Below are 21,118 nucleotides of genomic sequence, written 5' to 3' on the forward strand. Positions count from 1 at the left end.
CACTTTCATAAGGGGATGCTAAACAGAAATTCTCTCTCATTTCTACTTTGTTTCCCCTGTGTTTTCATTCAGGAGGAAGTACCTAATTTTAAAACTGTGATCAGTTTTTGAAAAGAAAATAGAGACCACGAGAAAATACAGGAACTGTCTATTTTGAGAAACAGTTGTATGCACACAATCAGTTCAAACAGTGCTGCCTCATTTGAACTTCTGTCTGCAGTCCTACAGATGGCAGTCTATGAGCCTGTGATAAATGTGGCTTTGGTTTTCTTTTCACCCTGAGGGGATGCTGTTGGGGACATTTCAGGCCCTTAACTATCACCACAAATATGTAGAATATTGCACTGACAGTGAGGCACAACGCAAGGCTGTAAGAGAAATAAGTCTCCAAATGTGGTGGATGTGCACATATGTCAGTACTTTGGGTGATAAACAAAATGTGAGCATATCAAAAAAACAGAACAGGGGCAGAGATACAGATGGAGGGGCTGCAAGTAAATAATGTAATAAAGCTAATGAATTCAGTCATCATTTTAATTAGACAAATCTGAGATGTTTGTATTGGCTTTTTGTTACTATAACTTAAAATTGGCATCAAAATATACTAACTCAGTTGCCATACAATTGTAATAGAGATGCTGTTGAATTGCCTTAAAGGGTTTTGTAAGGACCAATAGAAATACAGTATGAAATACAGTGTGAATCCTTGTTTAGGCGACACTGTACAGGATTGTTCTCCACACAATAAATTTCTTTAATGAACAACAGTCAATTTTTTGAAAAATTTCAGTCTGGTTTTGGCACCTTATCTGCACAGGGGTTTAATTCTCCATGACCTCTGCTCAGCCTTCGAGTGAACTACAATGTCTGAATCACGCGTATGAAAAACTATGTTAGCATCAGTGATGGGTCTCTGGAACAGTTCAGCTCTAATCTGTCTCTGTTAGGCTTGGAGATTCTATCGTTCTATTCTAGGTCTCATGTTACCCCTGGGGCAAATCATATGGTGACATACTATTGATGTTCATTGCTACATGGGTGATGCAGCTGTATGTCCCAATAAAGCCTGATTAATTTTCCCACATTATGTCCCATGTCGCATGGATGTCCAAAAATAAACTGCAGTTGATTTGGAGTCATTCGGACTCCAGATTATAATTATACTGTCTGGCCCCAGCACTAGCAGTATTAACAACCACTTCTTAAGGAACTCAGACTAGAGTCTGAGTTCCTTCTCTCATCATGTTAAAAAGGAACCCGGTGTACTCTTTGATTCAGAGTTGTCTTTTGATGCTCAGATATCTTAAGTAGTGCAGACCCACTTTGCCCAACTGAGACATTTAACCAAGATCGGGTCATTCCCTTCCTCTGCAGATTTAGAAAAGGTTATCCGTGCTTTTATCTCCTCCAGTCTTGGCTATTGCTTTGCACTTTATTCTGGTCTCAGAGGACAAAAAAGCCAAAGACTTCAACTTATAAAAAACCGCCCTGTCAGGCTTTTAACACGTTTTAAATGAGGCGACCACATCACACCGATCCTTGCTGCCCTTCACTGGTTACCACTGTTAGAATTGATTTTAAGAGTTCACTGCTCCTTTTTAAAGCCTTGAATGGTCCGGCTCCTGCCTGTATCTGTGATCTGCTAACCCCCTATAAGCCTGATTGCTGCTTATGATCCTCTGGCAGCAGGCCCCTAATGGTTCCAAAATCTCAACCTGTCACTGAAGGTGACTTGTGGTGGCCTTTAAAACTCACTTTTATCTTTTGGCTTTTCCTTAACTGATGGTATTTGCTGTAATTGTTTAAACTATTTTATGTGTTGGATTTCATTTACTTTCATCATTCATTTTTACTGTAGCTTTATTTTGAAAGGTGTTATATACAAATCAAGTTATTGTTATTATTATTATCACTGTAGTCCTAAATTTGTCACATAGTTTTAGTTTATACACGCCAAGCGTATACAATAGGAGTAAATTTATTAGACAGTCTAGACTACTTAACAGTATAAATGTGTGAATCAATGTGTTGTATATGAATTAATGCACATCTTAATGTTTCATTTTGGTACATTAAAAAAAGGGAAAATGACTCCTCCAGGTTACATTATTTTCTATTACGCCACATTCTCAATTCCGGTTGTTATGAAGTACAACAATAAAACAAGGGACAAACTGTACATAATGTGGATTGGTGTGTCATCACTTTTTATTTTGCATTAATTTTCAGACAACATAGTTATGAAAAGAGAGAAAAAGCAATACTGAAAAAAATGCAGGCTTGCAATCACAGAACCCCACCAAAATTCTGCTTGCTAAATTCAAAATATCAAATGATGACTTTCTGTGTTTGAGTATGTCAGCAGTGTTTAGTTTGTCCAGAGGTGACCCAGGTTGAAACCAATCCATGACAGTGATAGGCTTAATCCTGCTGAGGGGGCCAGGTCACCACGTGGCAGGTGTCCCTGTCACTCAAAAGACACACAGAAGTTAATATTTAGAAATGTGCTGATGCTTTTGGCCTGCATGCCAGGTAGTGAAGCAATGATCTGTTGTGTTTGCTGGTACAGGACCGGGAAAAATGGCTTTCACTTGAACCAGAAAGCCAGTTGTGGTTTGAAGGCAGCACTCAGATTTACAGCTAATTGCTGCCATCATGTTAAACTGTGCAGGAATGATCTGATTTTTACAGTAGGCCAAATCAAGTCTTAAACAATGCAAACTTAGCTGTTGAAATGGAATGAACAGAAGTGCAAATCAAGTACAAAAAGGAACTTTAGAAGTTAAAGAGAATCTACATTTGAGTTATGTATGTATTTAAAATACAATCCATCCCTCTGATCCTTTTCTCACAAACACTTTCACAACATACAACATTCATCTCCCCTTTTTTCCACATGAAAATTGAACAACTTTTTGTTGTACCTTTTCTATTTGTGTCACAAACACATTTGCTCCTAAACCTCGTCCAAACAGGCACACAACAAGTACAGGCACAAAATATGTTAATCTGTTCCTCATGAAAGATATTACTGACATAAAAACAGAAAGACTGTTTGTGGTCAGCAAAGGCGACAACACTTACGTACATCACTCTCCAATTTGAATATTACAATCCATGTGCCATTAAATTTCCGCAGCGAATTCAACTGCTAATATTTGTCCATTAAATTGTTCATCATCAATCATTAAACGTTTTGAAACCTCTGAAACCTTTTTTTCCTCAAACATGGAAACAGTGATTGAACAGGTGCGTCATTCCCCATCAAACCTCCACATAACTCTTCCTACTCAGCACTCCCTTTTTTTGTCATTCTCTGTCAATCTGTCTGTAAAGCTTACATTCATTTTAGCAAATGCAGTACATAAAGCAACATATATACACTGTGATTATTGCACCGGGATAATTATGCATATGATTTATTCTCCGTAGATTAAAATGCGTAATAAACTGTGGTGAATAATTTGACCGAGTATGATAATGTGAATAGCGTATCCCAACTACCACTGTGTTTTTGTCATGGAAAAATGAGGTAAGCTCATTTTACCCAGAATCATCTAAATCTTTATTCACTGCATAGTTAAATTTGATGCTTTGCTAATACAGTACAATGAAATTTTATTTACGTACTTTAAGTACTGTACAGTTCAATCAGCTTTATATGTACATGCTACTTATTCCATGTGTTTCTTCTATGCCTTAAAATGTTTAAGTCTCTTCCCATTTTGACTTGCGTCAGACCAGAAAATATAATGACGATTCATTTATAACATTTAAAACTGATAACCCTTCACTTAAACTCTACTTAAACTAGAGCAGTGGCTGTGAAGGTAGCATGTTTATTGTGAGGGTGTAAAAAGTGTAACATTCAGTGAAGTGAATTCAAATATCTTTGGTTATTTTGAGTCTTTTGCACTTTTTGGTATGTAAGAAGCGTACAAGCCACAGCAACTGCGTTATGTTAAAAAGCTTGTTCTTGTCAGTCCATACTATGAATGTGAGTCATATAAAATACTAATACTACCTTAATACAACAGGATTGATATTCAAAGTTACAGAAAGGTAACTTATCTAATATTGATCTGATGAAATGCCATCAGAATCTCTTTTACTGTTTGATCAAATGCCACAAAAGTCTATGAAAACTGAAGTAATGCTCTGGTTGCCATCCAGCAACTCCCTCACAGGTCAGTGGAGATGGTGCTTCTCTTTACCCTCAGGCTACCGCCCCAGCCGCGAGGACAAGTGTTGTAGGAGTGCAGGCCAGGTGATCGGAGGCCTGAGTCTTCAGACTCAACAGAGGCATCAGAGTCAGTGAGGGAGCGAGTGTTGTAGAGCCTCACAGGGGAGCAGATCCTCTGCGTTGGAGTGGGAGGAGGGCTCGTGAAAGTAGGAGACTGTGCCCCCAATGCCCTTGACTGGAAAGGGCTGATGGGTGGTTTGTGATAGTCGTAGCCATGGTGGGAATTTCCCAGAGGTGAGATGGGGAGGTTGTTACCACTCAGTGCTCCAGGGGAGGGGCTGTTTTTACGTTTGGCTGCGTTGATTATGTTCTTGGCCAGGAGGCGATGGTTGGCTTTGGCTGAGTCTAGGTTATTACCGATGGGGGACATGCAGTGACTGTCTTTGGGTAGGGGAACAGGAGAGGTGGCAGAGGATGTGTACAGAGGCTTTGTGGTGGAAAAGGATAAACTGGTCTGAGAGAGTGCAGGAGACTGGGAACGTGAACCCCAAGGAGGGGAGACTGGAGATGTGACTGTAGATGTTTGGGTTGGTCTGGGTGTGGATACTACTGAGGAAACATGCTGGCTTACCATTGGGGACTGGCATCTTGATCCCCAGGGAGAGCGAGGGGATGTGGCTGTGGGGGTTTGGGAAGGTCTGGATGTGTACATGGAGTTGACAGTGGAAGACTGGGTATGCTGGTTTACTAATGGGGACTGGCATCTTGAACCCCAAGGAGGGGAAAGAGGAGAAGTTGTAGAAGTTTGGGGAGGTCTAAAACCAGGAATGGAGGCGATGCTGGAGGACTGGGTATTCTGGCTCATCATTGGGGACTGACATCTTGAACCCCAAGGAGGAGAGCGTGGAGAGGTGGCTGTAGATGGTTGGAAGGGTCTGGATGTTGTATTGGAGGAAGGAGTGGAGGAAAATTGGATATTCTGACTAGCCACAGGGGACTGGCATCTTGTTCCTCTGGGAGAGGATACAGGAGAAGTGACTGAGCGGCTAGAGATGGTGGTGGAGGGGCGATTAGTTTGGAGGCTGGGAGCCCAGGTCCCTGTGGTGGGGCCCTCTGGGCTGCTGAAACGTCTGATGAGGCTTGGCGTCCTGTTTGGCGTGGGAGTCTCACTGGAGGTTTCAACTGGGGAGGAGTCCTTAGGCGTCTGTTGGACCATGACAAATAATGTTTTTTAGACTCGTGGAAACATACATACCAAGATACAACACAGACTTGCAAAATACGGAATTGTAGTAAAATGCTTGTGCAACTTTGGAATAATTTAACATCTTTATTATTTAAATTATAGTGGTTTGATTTGACCATGGCACAAAAGAACAATATTTTACTGTGAAACTGGACCACAACCCTGTTCAGTTGAACAAATCTTAATTATGCTGAGTGAATTTATTTTGATAAAATTGTATTTATGTTTTCAGTCTGAGCCAAAGTGGCATTCAGGTCATCTGTGTGTGTTCCCTTCTTCTCTGTGTGTGTGTGTTTCTTCAATAAGCCTGGCCATGGGCACACATAGGCCCAGTCTTTAGTGTCTCTCTCAGGTTACTGTCATCTGGCCTTCCTGAGGTGGTTAACCTTTACAGAGATATGAAGTTACTCGTATGAAGCAAGGGTAGCATACCATCTTATACACATACTAATTAATCTCCACTGATGATAATGATATGAAGACTGTCTTTAGTCTTTTACTATTGATGGAACTGCTAGGATCAGTATCCTGAGAAGTTGTGGTCTTTTAAGATTAATGTTACTGGTCACATTTCCAAAGTTTAGGGCATCTGTGAAAGACACAAGGCCCAGGTCAAGGGTCATTCCATTTGTCTGAATGTCTGAGCCTGTCAGGACCAACAAGACCAAGGGTCAGGTCGTAGCACGAACACACATAACTCAGTGTCTTATGTCTTAAGTGTAAAGTATCTTGCAATGGAAAGCTGTAATAATTACTTCTGGAATATATATCACATACTGTGTTCCAAAATAGATCTGTCTCCTGTGGCAAATTATCTGTGTACTTAACAGAGGCATGCCTTTGCAAGAAAGGCAGGGAAGTGAAATAACAAACACTTAACAGTGAAATTAATGGTTGAAAGGAGCCAGGAAATGAGAAAAAGGAAAAGAGGTCACAGCAGAGTGTTAGCATAAAGCTTTAATTAGAGAAGGAAAGCTTCACTTTAACACAAAAAATCAATCATAACAGACAGGAAAACAGCAGAAGAGAGCGGTGAATCAAGGTTTATGAAATGAAGCATGCATAAACCCTGGAGTCTGAAACAACAGTGATTGATGATGTCCTGTGAAAAAAATTCTTCTGGAATTATTGCTTTAAGTCATAAAAACAATATATATGTAGGTCCATGATCCAAATTAGTATGCAGCCTGCAGATTTGAAACATCAAAGAATCTAAGAACACACTGTATATTTAGGTAGAAAATGCTGGAAAGCAGAGTAAATTACCCTGAAGACATAAAGACATAAAAGGAGTTCTCTCGCTCTCGTCAGTGAGCGGCATTAAATTGCAAATCATAGATCATAAAGCAGATGCCAGACCATCTGTTAAAGTGCTCTGTGAAGCAGCATCACCCTGGTGCCCACAGAATTGGGAGACAAAGTGGAAAAAGTGTGAGGCTGTTTCTCATCATATTTTAAAACGCCCTGAAAATTGAAGTTTTTTGGTGCTGACGTGCTTTGCAGCTTTGGGTATGGAACTTATCTGATTACGCTGAGGCGTATCTTAATTTTAATTGACGGTAATTACAGCTGTTTCAGTGTTTGTTACTGTGCAAAAAAATACAATTATATATTCACTGAACGATTAAGATGCATTCACTTAATTAGGGCCAGTTAGAGAAAGACAAGGTCTGGCTTTAAGTGCAGTTATTATTGTGTTTCTTCAATTGTTTTCTTATATATGTGAGGATTAAAGCATTTCACACATGACAAGATTCCACTCTGTTACATACCTACAAAGATAGAGATAGTATTAGAAAAAGGCACAAGGTGAACAGGAGAAGTGCAGTAAACTGTAAATAGTAGCCCTACTAAAATAAGTTTTACGACCATCAACAAAAACAAAGATCCCCTTGATGTAAACAGAATTTCTAAAAATGGTACAGAGAGGGTCTCCACACCTGTGCTGTAATCCCTGCCTTCTTGGCAGAAAACATGGGCCTTGGTGCCTGGACCCCTGACCGAGGAGAGGACACTCGCTCTGGAGAAAAGGCAGACATGGGAGAACTGATTCTAGCCTGCCCGGACGCTGGATTTGGTGCATATTCCGCTCCTCCTCTTGTGGGGCTGAGTGGCAGCTGTGGAGACATACACTGGGTACTGAAGTGAGAAGGAGGGTTATTAGGTAAGGAAGTCTGCCTAGAGAAAGACTGGGTAGACATCAGGTTCTTGGACTGTGGTGCTCCTCTGGGTAGAGTACTAAGGGGGTCCTTGGCAGGCTTAAGGATGAAGAGGGACGAGTTAAGCTGGTAAGGCCTGTGCCTTGACAGGTCCATCTCTATCTTGGAGCAACCGTTTTCTAACGGAGGTGGCTCTGGAATTGGCTCCGGTGCTGGAGCTTTTTGCTTTGGCTTTTGCTTGACCGCTTGTTGGGCCTTTAGGTTTTGTGAAAGCTGAGCGCTCATGTCAGAGCTTTTAGCAATGGCCTTGACCCTGCCGGGCATGTTTGATGGGTACACCCAAGATGGAGGCAGAGACATCGTGGGGGAAGGAGACCTGATTTGTCCTGCATTTTGTTTCTCCACAACATATTTCTCCATCCTGGACTGACGCTTGGCAAACAGCTCAGCCCCCTTTCCTGATACATTGGTGAGGGTCTGCTCTGGCCTGTGCTCAGTCCTTGGTCGGGTCCTAGAGCTCTTGAGACAGGAAGCCCACTCTGGAGCTCTTGAATCCTCAACCTTGTCCTCTTCCTTGGCGAGGAAGTTGGAGGCCTCTGCACCCAGCGCCAGCAACTCTTCCTCGGATGCTGGCTCAAGCACAGATCTATTTCCAAGTTTCTTCCTTTCATCCGCCCCCTGCACCAGAGAGAGCAGCTCAGGGTTTGGCGCTACCACTGGCTTCTCTTTGAACGTGAACATTGCCTTCCTATTTGCCCTTCTAGCAGCGCCCTCCTCAAGTATTCCTGTTTTGATCTGTGTTACCTGCTTCCTCTCTCCAGCAGGTTGAGGAACAAAGGTGGAGGGTTTTGGGGCTGTGGGAGGGCCATAATGGGGCATGGGTGGGTATTGGGATACAGAAGAAACAGGGAACTGGGCTGGTGGAGGAGAGGAAGGGGACATGACAGGAGACATCGGAGGTGGACTGGAGTAGTAGGCCTGCGGGGGTTGGTTTGTAAAGGCAGGGAGTGGAGGTGTGGGATATGAGGGAGGCGGAGGTGGAGGTGAGAACGCCACAGGTTGTGGAGCTGTGAAAGCAGGGAGAGGAGGAGTGGTGTAAGAAGGAGGAGGGGGAATGTCCATGATTGGGCTGACTGCCTCTGGAGACTGCACTGTCAGCGGCGAGAAAAAGGGCCTGGCAGTTCGATTGATGATGGTGTTAGTCTGCTTGGATGTGGGCACAGACACCCTCTCGGGTCCAGAGGTACTGTGGCAGCCATTCAGAAGCTTTCCAGGGGGATCTGGCCCTGCGTGACCCCCATTCATCCCTGCTTCCCCTTCAGCATGTCCAATCAGAACTGGATCAGTATCATTATGTCCAGGGGGAATCTCATCCTTGACTTTGTCCTCCAGCTCCTCGCGGATTTTATCTCCTGCCTCTCCCTCTTCCTCCTGCTCTTCCTTGACAGGTTGGAAATGTCTCTCTTGGATGACACAGTCCTCCATGTCCTCTTCCTTGTGAAAATCCTTACCTGGGTCCTGCGTGATATCGCCTGCTGAATGCACCCTCCCAGGCTGTGACAAGAGTGGCTTGGTAGTGCTATTTTTAAAGTTCAGGTCTCTATCCTTTTCCTCACTGCTCCTCTCTGCCCATGTTAGTTTGTTAAATGAGGGGTCGGTTTTCACATTCCCAGCTCTGTCCTCCTCTGACCCCTCTCCACAGCTTTCGAGCGTGAAGGCGTTGACCCTCTGCTTGCGCCGGTTGAAGAGCTGCACGCCTCTGGAGCTGGAGTTGGAGGGGATGGTGAGCTGAGCGGCAATGATCTGACTCCTGACACGAGCCTCTTTTAACTCCTTCTCTGATAAACTGGCACTCCGGGTCAGATCTGGAGTGAAAGAGACAGAGAGAGACAGCGGGTAGCCTGATTAATAAGAGGAATGGGACTTTGGCTTTTTTTAATGATAAAAGGGACCCTAACTTTGGGAGACTTAGCAATGCGCTACATCTACTGTTCAAACAAAGACAACTCCCTCAACATCTAATTAAAGCTCACCACACGCTTTCATGTACAAATAAAGGGAACCGGCAAGGACAAATTTTTAACAATATTCTCTTTAAAACCCACATAATTGTTTCTGCACCATATGCTTTTCATTGTTCTTCGTGCTGCTTCTTATTCCAACCAATCCAGCGAGACAAATATGGCTTTGTGGACACTTGACTCAGCACGTCGGAGCTGCAGACTAAGAACTAACAGACATAAGCGGAGAAACATTTCAAATAAACATTTTAATAAGAAAGACATAAAAGCTGGTTGACTGAAGTTAATAAAAAGGGTCTTGGTCAATGTCGCCTACAGAGCCAAAAGAAATGGTCGATCAGGTCTGTTGCAGTTTTGTTGATGACCTTGAAATCATGAGATAGAACATGTCTACGTTAAAATTACAGTTTGTTTTCTGAGCTTAAGAGCTCCATTCCAGGCAGTGGAGCTATTTCCTCTGCCATCTGCAGTAGTCCCTCCCTGAGCATTCCTCCACCGCTGAGAAAACTCCCTGCCTGAGCTTCCAACATGCCTTTGGTTTCTCTCTGTAGTTAATTTGTGCAATACTGCAGCTTGAACCCTTAATAGACCATTTTTACAATCTATGGCTTACAAAAATGACATCTTTCGACTGCTGTCTAATCAAGTGTTCCCATCTTAAGTATAGTGACTACATCATGCTTCAAAGTTCATGGGAGGAAAATCAAAGCTGCTTCTTTTCTTTCTTTTTTTTTGAACAGAATAAAAACTTTAAGTCATATACTCTATGATAGACATTTTAGAGCAGAATAACTCGTTGTGGTGACACATCTGGTAGATTATTCATCTATTTCATGTAACTCTGACTGGCAGAAGATATTTAACATCCCTCCAGGAGGCTTCTCAGACAGCCGGCGCAGCCCTGACTCTTTCTTCATTTAATAAGGTGATGGATACAGGCAGCTACATTATTTGATGTAATCATGTGCCAATCACAATAATTATGCGTAAATCAATCACTTCTAAAGCTTTTTCTATAGAGCTCATTCTCCATGCAGTTTTTCCTGGCACAGAGTATAAAGCTAACATGATCATTCCTCCAGTAAAAGGAATAATATCCATCTGCCATTGATTTTACAGACTTAAAGTCTGCCCTCACAGTAATTGAATTAACTCTTTGTAGGGTACCCTTGAGTTCTCTTTACATAAACCCATTTAAAGTTCAAGAGCGTATGTTTATTATCTAATTTGTATCGTATTATTCTAATATATAAGTGGACTACAGTCCCCATTTGGATTCTAAACGATGGTAGCCAATTTACATGCACAAAATTGTACCCTGTGATGATGGTGGTGGTTATGTCTGCGAGGAAATACATCAACGTCAGTGTAAACTATGCTGAATCAATCAACCTGACACTGACAGAGAAAAGACGGGACGTGACACTATCAGAGGTGGATGCTAACCCCACCTTACATATTTGTGACAACAAAATAACAAGGGTGAAGGCATTATCACACAACACTTTGAACAAGCCATCCTCTCAGCGCTATTGGCATGAGCATAAATCACCTTCCTGTATAGTCTGCTGCAGAGAAATGAGCCACCCTATCACACAGGTACTTACTGTGTATTCAGTGCCTTTTATCAAGGTTGTTGATATCGGTGGGAATACCAGCATAGGTCCCAATGACATTTTTATTAGCTATTTAATTTTTTATAATACAGGCGAGCTGAGTATGCCAGAGCCAGAGTAGTGAGGCTAGAAGTGAAGTGTCTTCACTGTAAACAAGTGGGAGCAGACTGGTTATCAAGTAACATGCAGGTGCAAATCCCAGCAGTGATTAATATCATGGCCAAAAGAGAGAGCATCTCAAGTGGTGCTCACTGAAATGTGAACATCTCTTTTAGAGTTTTCCAACTTCTCCAGTGGATTTGATAGCAAAGGTTGGTTATTATCTGATTAAATGACTCCAGCCACTTAGTCATGCAACATGTGATCTAAAAAAGGGGTTAATCAACAACCAATACACGGAAATAAAAACGACTTTAAAGACATGAACTTGAACTAAGTCTTTTGAAGTTACAGCGCTTATTGAAGATCTTATAAAGAACTGATTACAAAGCGCGAAAGTTCAACGGACTTCGGTCACAACTTTTTCATTTATGAGGAAATAAATGAGGTGAAGTATATGGACGGTAGCCCATTACTTCAGTTACAAAAACATCCCACTGCAGCTAACAAGTCGTATTTCTTCATAAAACAGCAAAGCGCAAGTTCTTCCTGAGTTTTCACTCCAGGCTGTGAACTATCCTAATGATCCACGAGTTAAATGTAAGTTTAAGTCTCGCTGGATCCGCTTTAGTGCCTGATCCCTTACCTTCCCCACGTCAAAATCAGAGCTCCGCTGTTTCGTAGCACCTCCACAAGAGTTTTCAATATAACTGCGTCTTCTCGCTTCACACCCCCTTTCAGCAGCGAGACACGGGATCGGGTTTCTCTCCCTCTGCAGTCCAGCACGCAGACCGGCAGACGGGGAGGGAGGGTGGGAGGGGGTCTGGAGCTGGAGGCTGAATGACGGGCGGCACAGCCTCCAGCCCTGGTTCACTTTTTCAAACCCGCTCCACAGGGTTTCCACTGATTAGAAAAGCGGAGACATGCGTCTGAGAGGAGAGCTGAGGGCTTCTGCTGCTGAAGTATTGATGTGTGAGCAGTTGCACACAGACTGCACTTTGTTTTGACACTTCTGGAGAGGTGTCCAATCAATGGCGAGCATCGAGCGGCTTATCTCTGCCTTATGTCCTGTGATGGCAGGGAAGTGTCTGAACCTTGTTGCAGTCTTTGGAGTGGAAAGGGAGACAAGAGATAGTCCAGATTACGTGTGCGTGGATGAGACCACTAAGACTCCAGAGATCCAGCACCTGACCTCTGCTGCCCTCCCCCGTCTGTCTGGATACCACTGTGTAATTGTGAGCGTTTATTGTTCACGCTCCCCAACCAAGTGTCTGCCCTCTTTGAACCCTCCGGGCCCCGAGGCCCAACCTGCAAGGGCAGGATAGGAATTTCCTGTCCTCCGGCAGAGACAAAACTCAGCCCTCAGCAATGATGCAAGAGCCTCCACATCTCATTGCCCCCTCCTCTTTCTAACTCTAACTTTCTCTGCCTCATCCCTCGGCCCTCTGCCCCATCCCCTCATCCCTGCGTGGGTGAGAGCAGACGGCAAACTCCCCCGCAGCGGGAGGATTTAAGTCAGGGGGGCCTACCCTGCATTTGTGTATCAAAGGTCAGATTACCCTGTCGGATGTTATCTTTCTCTGGGCGATGGCTGCGGGGTGAGCGGGATGACAGCACCGGTCTCGTGGGTGATGTGTGAAGCGGTATGGAAAGGCAAGGATTAACAGAGGTCCTGGGATCTTACCGGGCTGAATGTGACCTAAACTCTCAGTGGATCCCATGGGGGAAATAAAAGAGCAGCTCAGAGGTGGAAACCAAGCCCTGCTGTTCATATTGTTATGTTTGTGTGTTATGAAAGGTCTGCAGAGGTGCAGCCGACTATTAACTGTGCTTTTGTGCTTTTTTGGTGATCTTTGCTCCATTTGAGGAAACCAATTAGTGCGTAATGAGTGATGGGAACAGTGTTTGAGCTATAGAGGCTATAGATCCATATCAGGGACAATTATCTGAGGCCGCGACCTTTCTGTTTTGCTTCCTCACAGCACAATGTCTTTTCACTCTCTTTGAAGACTGCATCTCACAGGCTTGTCTCAGCCCAGACCTAATTATCTTTCAGTTGAGTATTTCTTTCAGTGTTTTTCCATATTGCCATATAACAACATAATGTTTTGGTGTCATTATGGTGTGTGAACTCCTCTTTTCCATACGTTGACAGCTGTAAAAGTATAAAGAGAGGTCTGAAGAAGTTTCCGAACAGCTTTAGCCATTAGCCATTATTGTTAGTGGCTGTGTTGTATATTAAGGCTGCCCTTTAGCAGTGATGCATGATTGCATTTCCATTGCTGCTGGGGCAGCCTGTATTTTTACGGCATGGAAACAGATGTTTCATGGAGAACCTCGCTGTGTCAAGTTGCACTGAGGAGGCAGGGCTGCCTGTTTTCTCTGCTGTCTACTCCTCTCAGTTAAAGGTTTTCTGATATGATAATATACTGCAGTTCAAGCCATTCTGTAGCATTACAGGCAGCAATGCAGACAAACCACTGGAAATGTATTTACAGCGACATTTCTGTGTTATGAAGTATAATTGTACACTTTCGCTGCAGCTTTGGCTCCCAAAATAAGGACAGAAAACGCCAGATAAACAAACACTTACTTGTTTTCCGGCTCATCTGTTCTTTGTTGAATCCTGCCTTCTCCCATGATGCATTGCACTCCGTCCCAGGGGTGTGCATGTTTTGCGTTGCCTGGAGAGGTTTTCTCAGTCCTCCTGGACTCCAGCTCACCCCTCTCCTGATAGACATATGTCCCTTCTCCATCTCCATCGCTACTCACGGATAAATGCCTCTGCTGCAGCAGAAACAAAAGCCCTCAGCAGGGGGATACGTGAGCGTTTCGTTCCAGTCAGCTCAATCTTCTCTCCTGATAAGATGAAACTGTCGGTGGAGTTGGAAGATGGAAGGTTTAGTCCTCACTGGCAGGCGGTGAATACTTTTAGAAATACAAGAAAACACAAAAAAAAGGGAAAAGGAAAGGAGTAGCTCAGCTTTCCAGGTTGTTGCTTCCGGTCACGGCTCCCCTTCCAGCGGTAATCCCTCCAAATGTTGTCCTGTAGTCAGACGAAATTTGACGGAAGAAGTGTGCTCTTACTTTGGTCTTCATGAAGTATTATTCTCTGTCTAACAGGACCTCCCGGGAGGGTCAACTCCAACGTGCCTTGGATGCACTCCCATGGACAAATGCCATGAAAATTGCACAAGTTTGTTGTCCTCTCTTCAAACTCTGGCAACGAGGGATGAGAAACAGTCCAGTCTTCTCTATTTGCATGTCTCTAATACTCCTTTTTTTCTTTCCCAGACGCTGCTCTTCCTCCTCTGCTATTTTGGTCACCAAAACATGCTTTTCGTCTGCATCCCAATCTCCAGCCCGCAGATTATTTTTCTTTGGGAGAAAAGGATCTGGCCTTTATCTTAGAGATCATAACTCCACAGTGACGTGAAGGGGAACTGTGTATATGGCAGCTTCCTGCTGTTAGGTGCATGTGAGGAATAGCATTTCACTCTGGAAAGGTCATTCCAGAGGCTGGTTTGTATCCAGAGCGCCAATGTATTCAGTTAAAGTTGCTTTCTTCTGGTGTCCTGTCTTATTTCTCACACATTAAAACCAGTCATCCCCTCTGAGGGCAGGATTATCAGTTTCTTTCTTTTGTTTGTTCACAAAACCATAATTGAGAAAGAAAGTTCTTGTTTCTTCTGGTAGTAGTTTTGATTAATACTTAAATGCATTAAAAATGACTCATGAATGCAGTAATTCTGCAGTTCGACCATTCAGATTTTCAGGTTTTTTTGCTCCTTGTAGAAAAGACTTGATGTTTGTGTTCTGATTGTTCAGCCAGTCTGTAACTGTTTAAGTTTGGTGGACCAAGCTTCAGCTATAGATAAGGACTGCTCAGGGGATGAAAGGTCACTGTACTGTATCTACTCCCTCTTCGTGTCCATTTTCTGTGTCCAGAACCACCTGCAAAAAAAGAGAAATATGCATGTTAGAAAACCATTTCAATCAAACTTTTCTTCAAATATGTTCTTTAAATGTGATATTTGCAAAGACAAAAGCTGGATGTTACATCTACCCACAACTTTGGCAAACCACAGCTTTGGCACGCAGCTGGTACAAGAATCCTACTTGATTTTCCATCATTGCCCTTTGTGTAATGGCACGAGTTTCAACCCGCTGCTTTGTGCAGGATTTAAAGTATTATGCGTGATGGTTTCAAGAAGCAGTCCAAACGACCTGACCTCTGTGCAGACAGGGAGTCTGCACATTTCACAAATTGGAATGGGTTTTTGAGAAAGTAGCTTGAAGAACATTTTAATATAGTCTGCTTGGCTCATCCAATAGTTTTAATTAAGATTGGTTTACTTCCAAAAAGCATAAATCTCAACCTTCATTTTTGAGACAATGAAAGTCCAATTCTCTGTCTTCAAAGATGAGGATCTGCCTTCGCCCTCTGAACTGCAGTCAGGCTAAAAGGGTGGAAAAGGAAATGAGGAGACGCCTTTATAAAAGTCTGAACGTGATAAACTCAGTGTTGTCTCCAAAGACGAAGGGAAGGTCACATTTCATTAAGGCTTTAAGGTCGAAAATCCCTATTAAAGCTGCCAAATGAGCTTCATCTCTGCCTTAGGGTCAGTGCTCTGACGCAGAACACTGAGAAAGTGAATGTGGATTAAAGATTTCCATGCGGCATGAAGTAAAGAGACAAACAGAGATATGAATGTCCTACAGTGACACCTATCACACCCCTCCTTCATATCCGATAAAGCATTTCATTAGATCAGCAGTGTCATGTTCCCCCTTCAAAGCTAATAAGACCCACTGGCAGAGTTTGTAATAATAAACCAGTGTTTTCATGTCCTTGTCCTTGATCAGACTTGCCTCTCCTTGAAGCCGATCACGGTTGCGTTTGTTTTTGCTCGGGAGTCACCACTGTAACACTCAGGAGTGGGAGGGCTGCGCAGACAATTACATACATAGTCATTATTTATTTTGAAATTCCTTTTCAGTGATCCCTCAGCAACCACGGTCACATTCACCCTTCCCGAAGGTGTGCAAGCACCGTGAACTTGTTTGCATCCCTTGAAGACCGTGTTTTGTGGAGACGCTCTCCGACGTGACAGCTGAGTCATGACGGTCTGTAGGACTGCTCATTGGCCCCTGAACACAATCAACCCAAACAAAACACTGCCCCGCCTGCCTGCAGAAAAGCAACAAAAATCCTCCACAATTTAGCTTTCTGGCGTGATCTTGTCAAGTGAGAAGAGATGAAGGCCGGTATTGTTTAGGCACCCTGACAGCAGCTCTTTGATTCCCCCAGATGTGATTGGACCAATCTGGAGCTCATTTGCAGACAGCATTGTCTTTTTAGATTAGTACCTCAGCTTGCATTTATCTTTGTTGTTCCAAGATTTCACGTTTACTGAACACATGTTGAGGGCATGTCCCGACACAGCTGCATCCGATTGATTGAAATATGGTTTAATTACCGCCTTTGATCCAGTCTGCAAATATTTATTAACTGCCGGACAAAGAACAGATGTAGGACAGTCAAAATTGACATGAGCAGAGATGCAGACTTAAGTCTGGCTCAGAAGACAAAACACACACATATGGACTCTTGAACTCCTCGTCTGTCACAATCAGTTTTTTTCTTTTTATTGGTCTCAGCTTGCTAATATGTTGACTGTTGTATTTCTTCCCAACTAACTTGTAATATCAACCCCGCTCCAAATGATCTTTTCTACTTGCCATACCCAAGATCTGACATCATCTCTCCTCCTTAACCCCCTCTACCCTCCAATTACCCTGACGTTCAAAAAGGTGTTTTATGGTGCCCACCTGTCCAGCTCAGCTCCCACCCCTACACAGTTTTCCTGTGCCACCCATTGACCTCCATGATTACAGCCAAGCATATCATTTACAGTCTGGCCCGTGGGCCACTTTGGTGTGTAATCACAGAGTTCCTGTACATCGTCAACACATGATGGATTCATACGCGGACAGCAAATCTATCCCACAGCTCTCTGCAGCGTGTCTCGCATAGTGATGACGCACAAAAGAAATGTCTTTGGCAGCTGTAAGAACTGTAATCATTCATTTGTCCCTCATGGCCGTTGTCTTGTACATTTATTAGACATCTGCATCAATAACCGACTTGTAGAAAGCATGTCGCCACCTAATAACTCATATACTGCATGCATTTTCGCCTCAGGTGTGGCATCTGTACATCATCAGTTGCTTTGGGAGCACATGTGTTGAGGTATGTGAGATGTGTGGATGTCAGGTGAGCGTGCATTCCACCTACTGTAAGACTTGAATGTGTATCAGTTACCGGGCTTATAATGAGGCATCTAGTCACGACACTGACTGGCAAGCCTCTCTGATTGAATACCTCATGGGCAGAGCTGCTATGTGCCTGCTATCTCTTGCCTTTTCCTTCACAGTTTGGCAAGCAAAAATCATGCAGCTGTAAGTGCAAAAGGCTTTAGCAGGGCCCTTTGCTCTCTCGCTCTCTCGCTCTCTCGCTCAGACAAAGAACCATTCAAGGGCCCTCGCTGCACTCCGAAATAATTTTGGGTAGTGCTCCAAAACTGGCATTCCTGGTTCATAATTTCTCAGGCGGCTGTGATAGTCAACATGCCTCAGCTTGTGCTGGCTGATGACTGACATCTAAAGCATTGCAAGGCACAGACTTCAATAAAAGAAACCAAACGTCTCCTTCTCTTCTTCCTCCATTTCTCTTTTCACTTTTAGGAATCGTGCAAGTGCAATCATAAATCATGCAGAGGGGAAAAGCTTGTAATGAGGAGTCTGCTTCGTGTGCAGCCCATCCTACTCTCATAGTCACAGGTGGGGAACTTCAAGAGGCAAAGATAAATACTTGAAGTAGGTGTGTATGATCTGGTGCCAAGAGGGAGGAACACTCTAAAACAATCAGAGTCATAATCTGAAAACCGTTAGACATCAAAGAGAGAAAGAACGAGCACAAAACTTAAAAATGTACCATGTGAGCATGTAATATCGATACTGCAGGAATTATTTATAGAATGGTATTGACTTTTAGCATTGTTATGTTCTACAAATTGAGAGATTTGACTTTTTGTCAGAGCAAACTAAAGTCATTCGTGACTTTATGGTAACACACAGCTGAACAAAACCTACATTTGCCCCCCTGTAAAGCAGTTAATGGGCCTCACCTGTTGTGTTAACAGGAAGCAATTACTTATGCAGTATATGAAAGTCAATACAGCTCCGGTCAGGTCTTTAATTGGATACACCTTCTAATGTTACACAGTGCAGTTCAAGTCTATAACCTGGCTACACAGCAGGCTCCACACAGTCAGGACAATAGGCTCAGATATCAGTGACCACGGCGCTAATGTAGCCAGCCACCCCCCTCTGCAATCCTGCAGCCTGCACCGAGGGAAAAACAGCGGCCACAGATGTTTGTCATCTACTCAAACAAAGACTTTCAAAGTTTCCCTCCTCTTCTGCTCCAGTTCACTGCATTCCCCCTGCTCTCTCTCTCTCTCTCTCTCTCTCTCTCTCTCTGTGGCTCTCCAAACAAAGATAGTGCCTTACCCCGTAAAGATAAATATAATGGGCTGCAGGTGACAAAGTCTGCAGCAATCACAGTTTCACAGCGACAGATAAAATTCCAGGTTTCAGTACTCCTTCCTGTTTGGTGTGTGTTGGTTTAGTCATGCTGCTCACCTGTACTCCGGTGGGTCTGGCTGTGTGAGGCAGCGAGTGTGTGTACTGCCCCTTTTCAGTTCCTGCGACTGCACACACACCTCCCCCTTTTTACCTCTCCCCTCTCTCTCTCCCTCTCGCTCTCTCTGTCAATTGAAGCAGACGAAGGATGGGGGTGGGAGGGGGGGTCACTTGGAACACAGAAGGCTCTTTGTCTGGGATCTTTTCATATGGTTTCCTTCAAGCTTGCATACTGAACACATTATGCTATAATATATTTTCATATTCAACACAGGGATGTTGAGGGACCAATGGGCCCCACTCTGTTCTCTCCCCCCTCTCCTTTCCTGTCTTGACCCATTTTCCCGCCATGAACGCCGGGCAGAGAAATCCAAATAAAGAGTGAAAGCTATGTGCGAAAAATGTAGACTAAGTTCCTGCTGAACCCTCAGAATTTGCTGATGTAGTCTCCGGCTGTTTTTGAATAATAAAATGTAAACACAGAAAATCATTTCCTCGCTAGACTCAAACATAAAAACTCTACAGAGCTTTTCACCATGTGTGCAGATTGCATGGACAGTTCATATTTGTTGTACAGTGCGCAGCTATTGGCCTCTCTACAGGGCTGTTCATCCTCAGATCCTCACCAATATCACTTCATATCTCCAAACATTGATTTATTAAAAGATCCCATATAATGTCTGTAACATCTGGTTCACTGTACAGTGTCTGAGGCTTAGAAATCATTAGATCTTTGATTTATCGATCTGCAGTCTTTTGCAGAGAAACATTTGGATTTATTTCACTAATCTTTAAAATCCTCTGAGTCCTGAAGGCCCTCGTGAGATGAGGATTGCTGTGGGCACTGGGTTGTTGGATCTTCAGTGGAGACTGCATGGCTGAGTCATGTGGTGGAAAACATGTATTTTGAACGGCTGCCAAGCTTTAGGAGTAACATCTTAATCTCCCTTCTGTCATAGGATAAACTAACTTTACTTGATGGTGCACTTACTCTGCTTGTGGTTCACCGCTCCTTCAAAGAGCAGGTCACACGAAGTTCGCCGAAAGGCAAACCTCTGCTTTTTCAAAGCGCATGAAATATATTCAGCATCCTCTGTAATTCGGACTGTGTTGTCGGTGGTGATTTGGGTGTCACGTGTTTATTTCAACTTTTCTTTTCACCTCCTTTCCTCACCTGATGGATGACCCTGCCAAACTGCTCAGACAATCCATCACCTCGAGGCTGCTTTAAGTCGGCTCTGCCTCTTCTCCTCCTTCAACACCCCTTTCCTGCAGCTCCCGCTCTCCCTCTGTGTACCTCTATCATTTTCTCCTCTTTCCTCACACATCTGTCTGCTCAGATCGATTTTCCCTCTCCTTATCTCAGTACTTCCTTTCTTTATAGTCCCACTTTGGGCTACTTATTCCTATTTTCCACTTTGATCTCTGTCTCTTCATCACCATCCCTGTGTGCTCTCTCCTTTGACCCAGCCTCTCCTGACATGTTTATATGTGTAAGACCCCATGCAGCTGGGAGAGCAGGCATTAGGCACTATGTCTATCTTTCTTTCTTGCTTTCTTGCTTTCTTGCTTTCTTTCCCCTCTCTGCCTCTCCAGCAGCCAGCTCGGCTGTTCTCTTCTGGCGTGACTCTCTGAAGGGCAGCTGTGTGTGTGGGAGACCAGGGAGCTGAGGGGAAATGTTAGAGCACATTCCTCCAGAAGAGGGGCTTTTGCTGCAAAAGGAGCATTGTGGAATTTCCTAAGTGATCTGGTTTGCATTCCCTCACAAGTCGAATCAATCTACAGAAGTTATTAGAGAGCGTTTGCTATAGGCTGAGACCTGAGAATTGTACTCAAGCCCCTCTCTGCTCTCCTGCTCACCGTACCAACCCTGAGCTCATCCCTATGGATGTAATGGGATACAGCTATGGGGCTGTTCAAAGGCACAGCTTTTGTATAAACAGAGGCAGGGAGAGAATATCCACCACGCTTGTGGATGTTTTGATGAGTAGTGTGAGTGTTCAGTCATCATGAGGCGCAACTCAGTCAAGCTCACGTCTCACTGTGTGCATGAGAGTACAACTCCATGCTGCTAACACTGATTACCA

The 21,118-nt window shown here is 43.7% G+C and overlaps 1 protein-coding gene across 1 annotated transcript; it reads right to left on the reverse strand.

The window, feature by feature from the left end:
• Positions 1-2,187: 2,187 nt before the first annotated feature.
• Positions 2,188-19,012, reverse strand: LOC121611745 (synaptopodin). The gene is made up of 4 exons (XM_041944424.1): positions 18,900-19,012; positions 13,918-15,278; positions 7,370-9,453; positions 2,188-5,387 (listed from the first exon to the last, which is right to left on the reverse strand). The coding sequence occupies exons 2-4, from the start codon at positions 14,084-14,086 to the stop codon at positions 4,182-4,184; spliced, it is 3,459 nt and encodes a 1,152-aa protein (XP_041800358.1). The 5' UTR covers positions 14,087-15,278; positions 18,900-19,012; the 3' UTR covers positions 2,188-4,181.
• Positions 19,013-21,118: the final 2,106 nt, after the last annotated feature.

The sequence above is a fragment of the Chelmon rostratus genome, chromosome 9, assembly GCF_017976325.1.
Source record: "Chelmon rostratus isolate fCheRos1 chromosome 9, fCheRos1.pri, whole genome shotgun sequence".
NCBI lineage: Eukaryota > Metazoa > Chordata > Actinopteri > Chaetodontiformes > Chaetodontidae > Chelmon > Chelmon rostratus.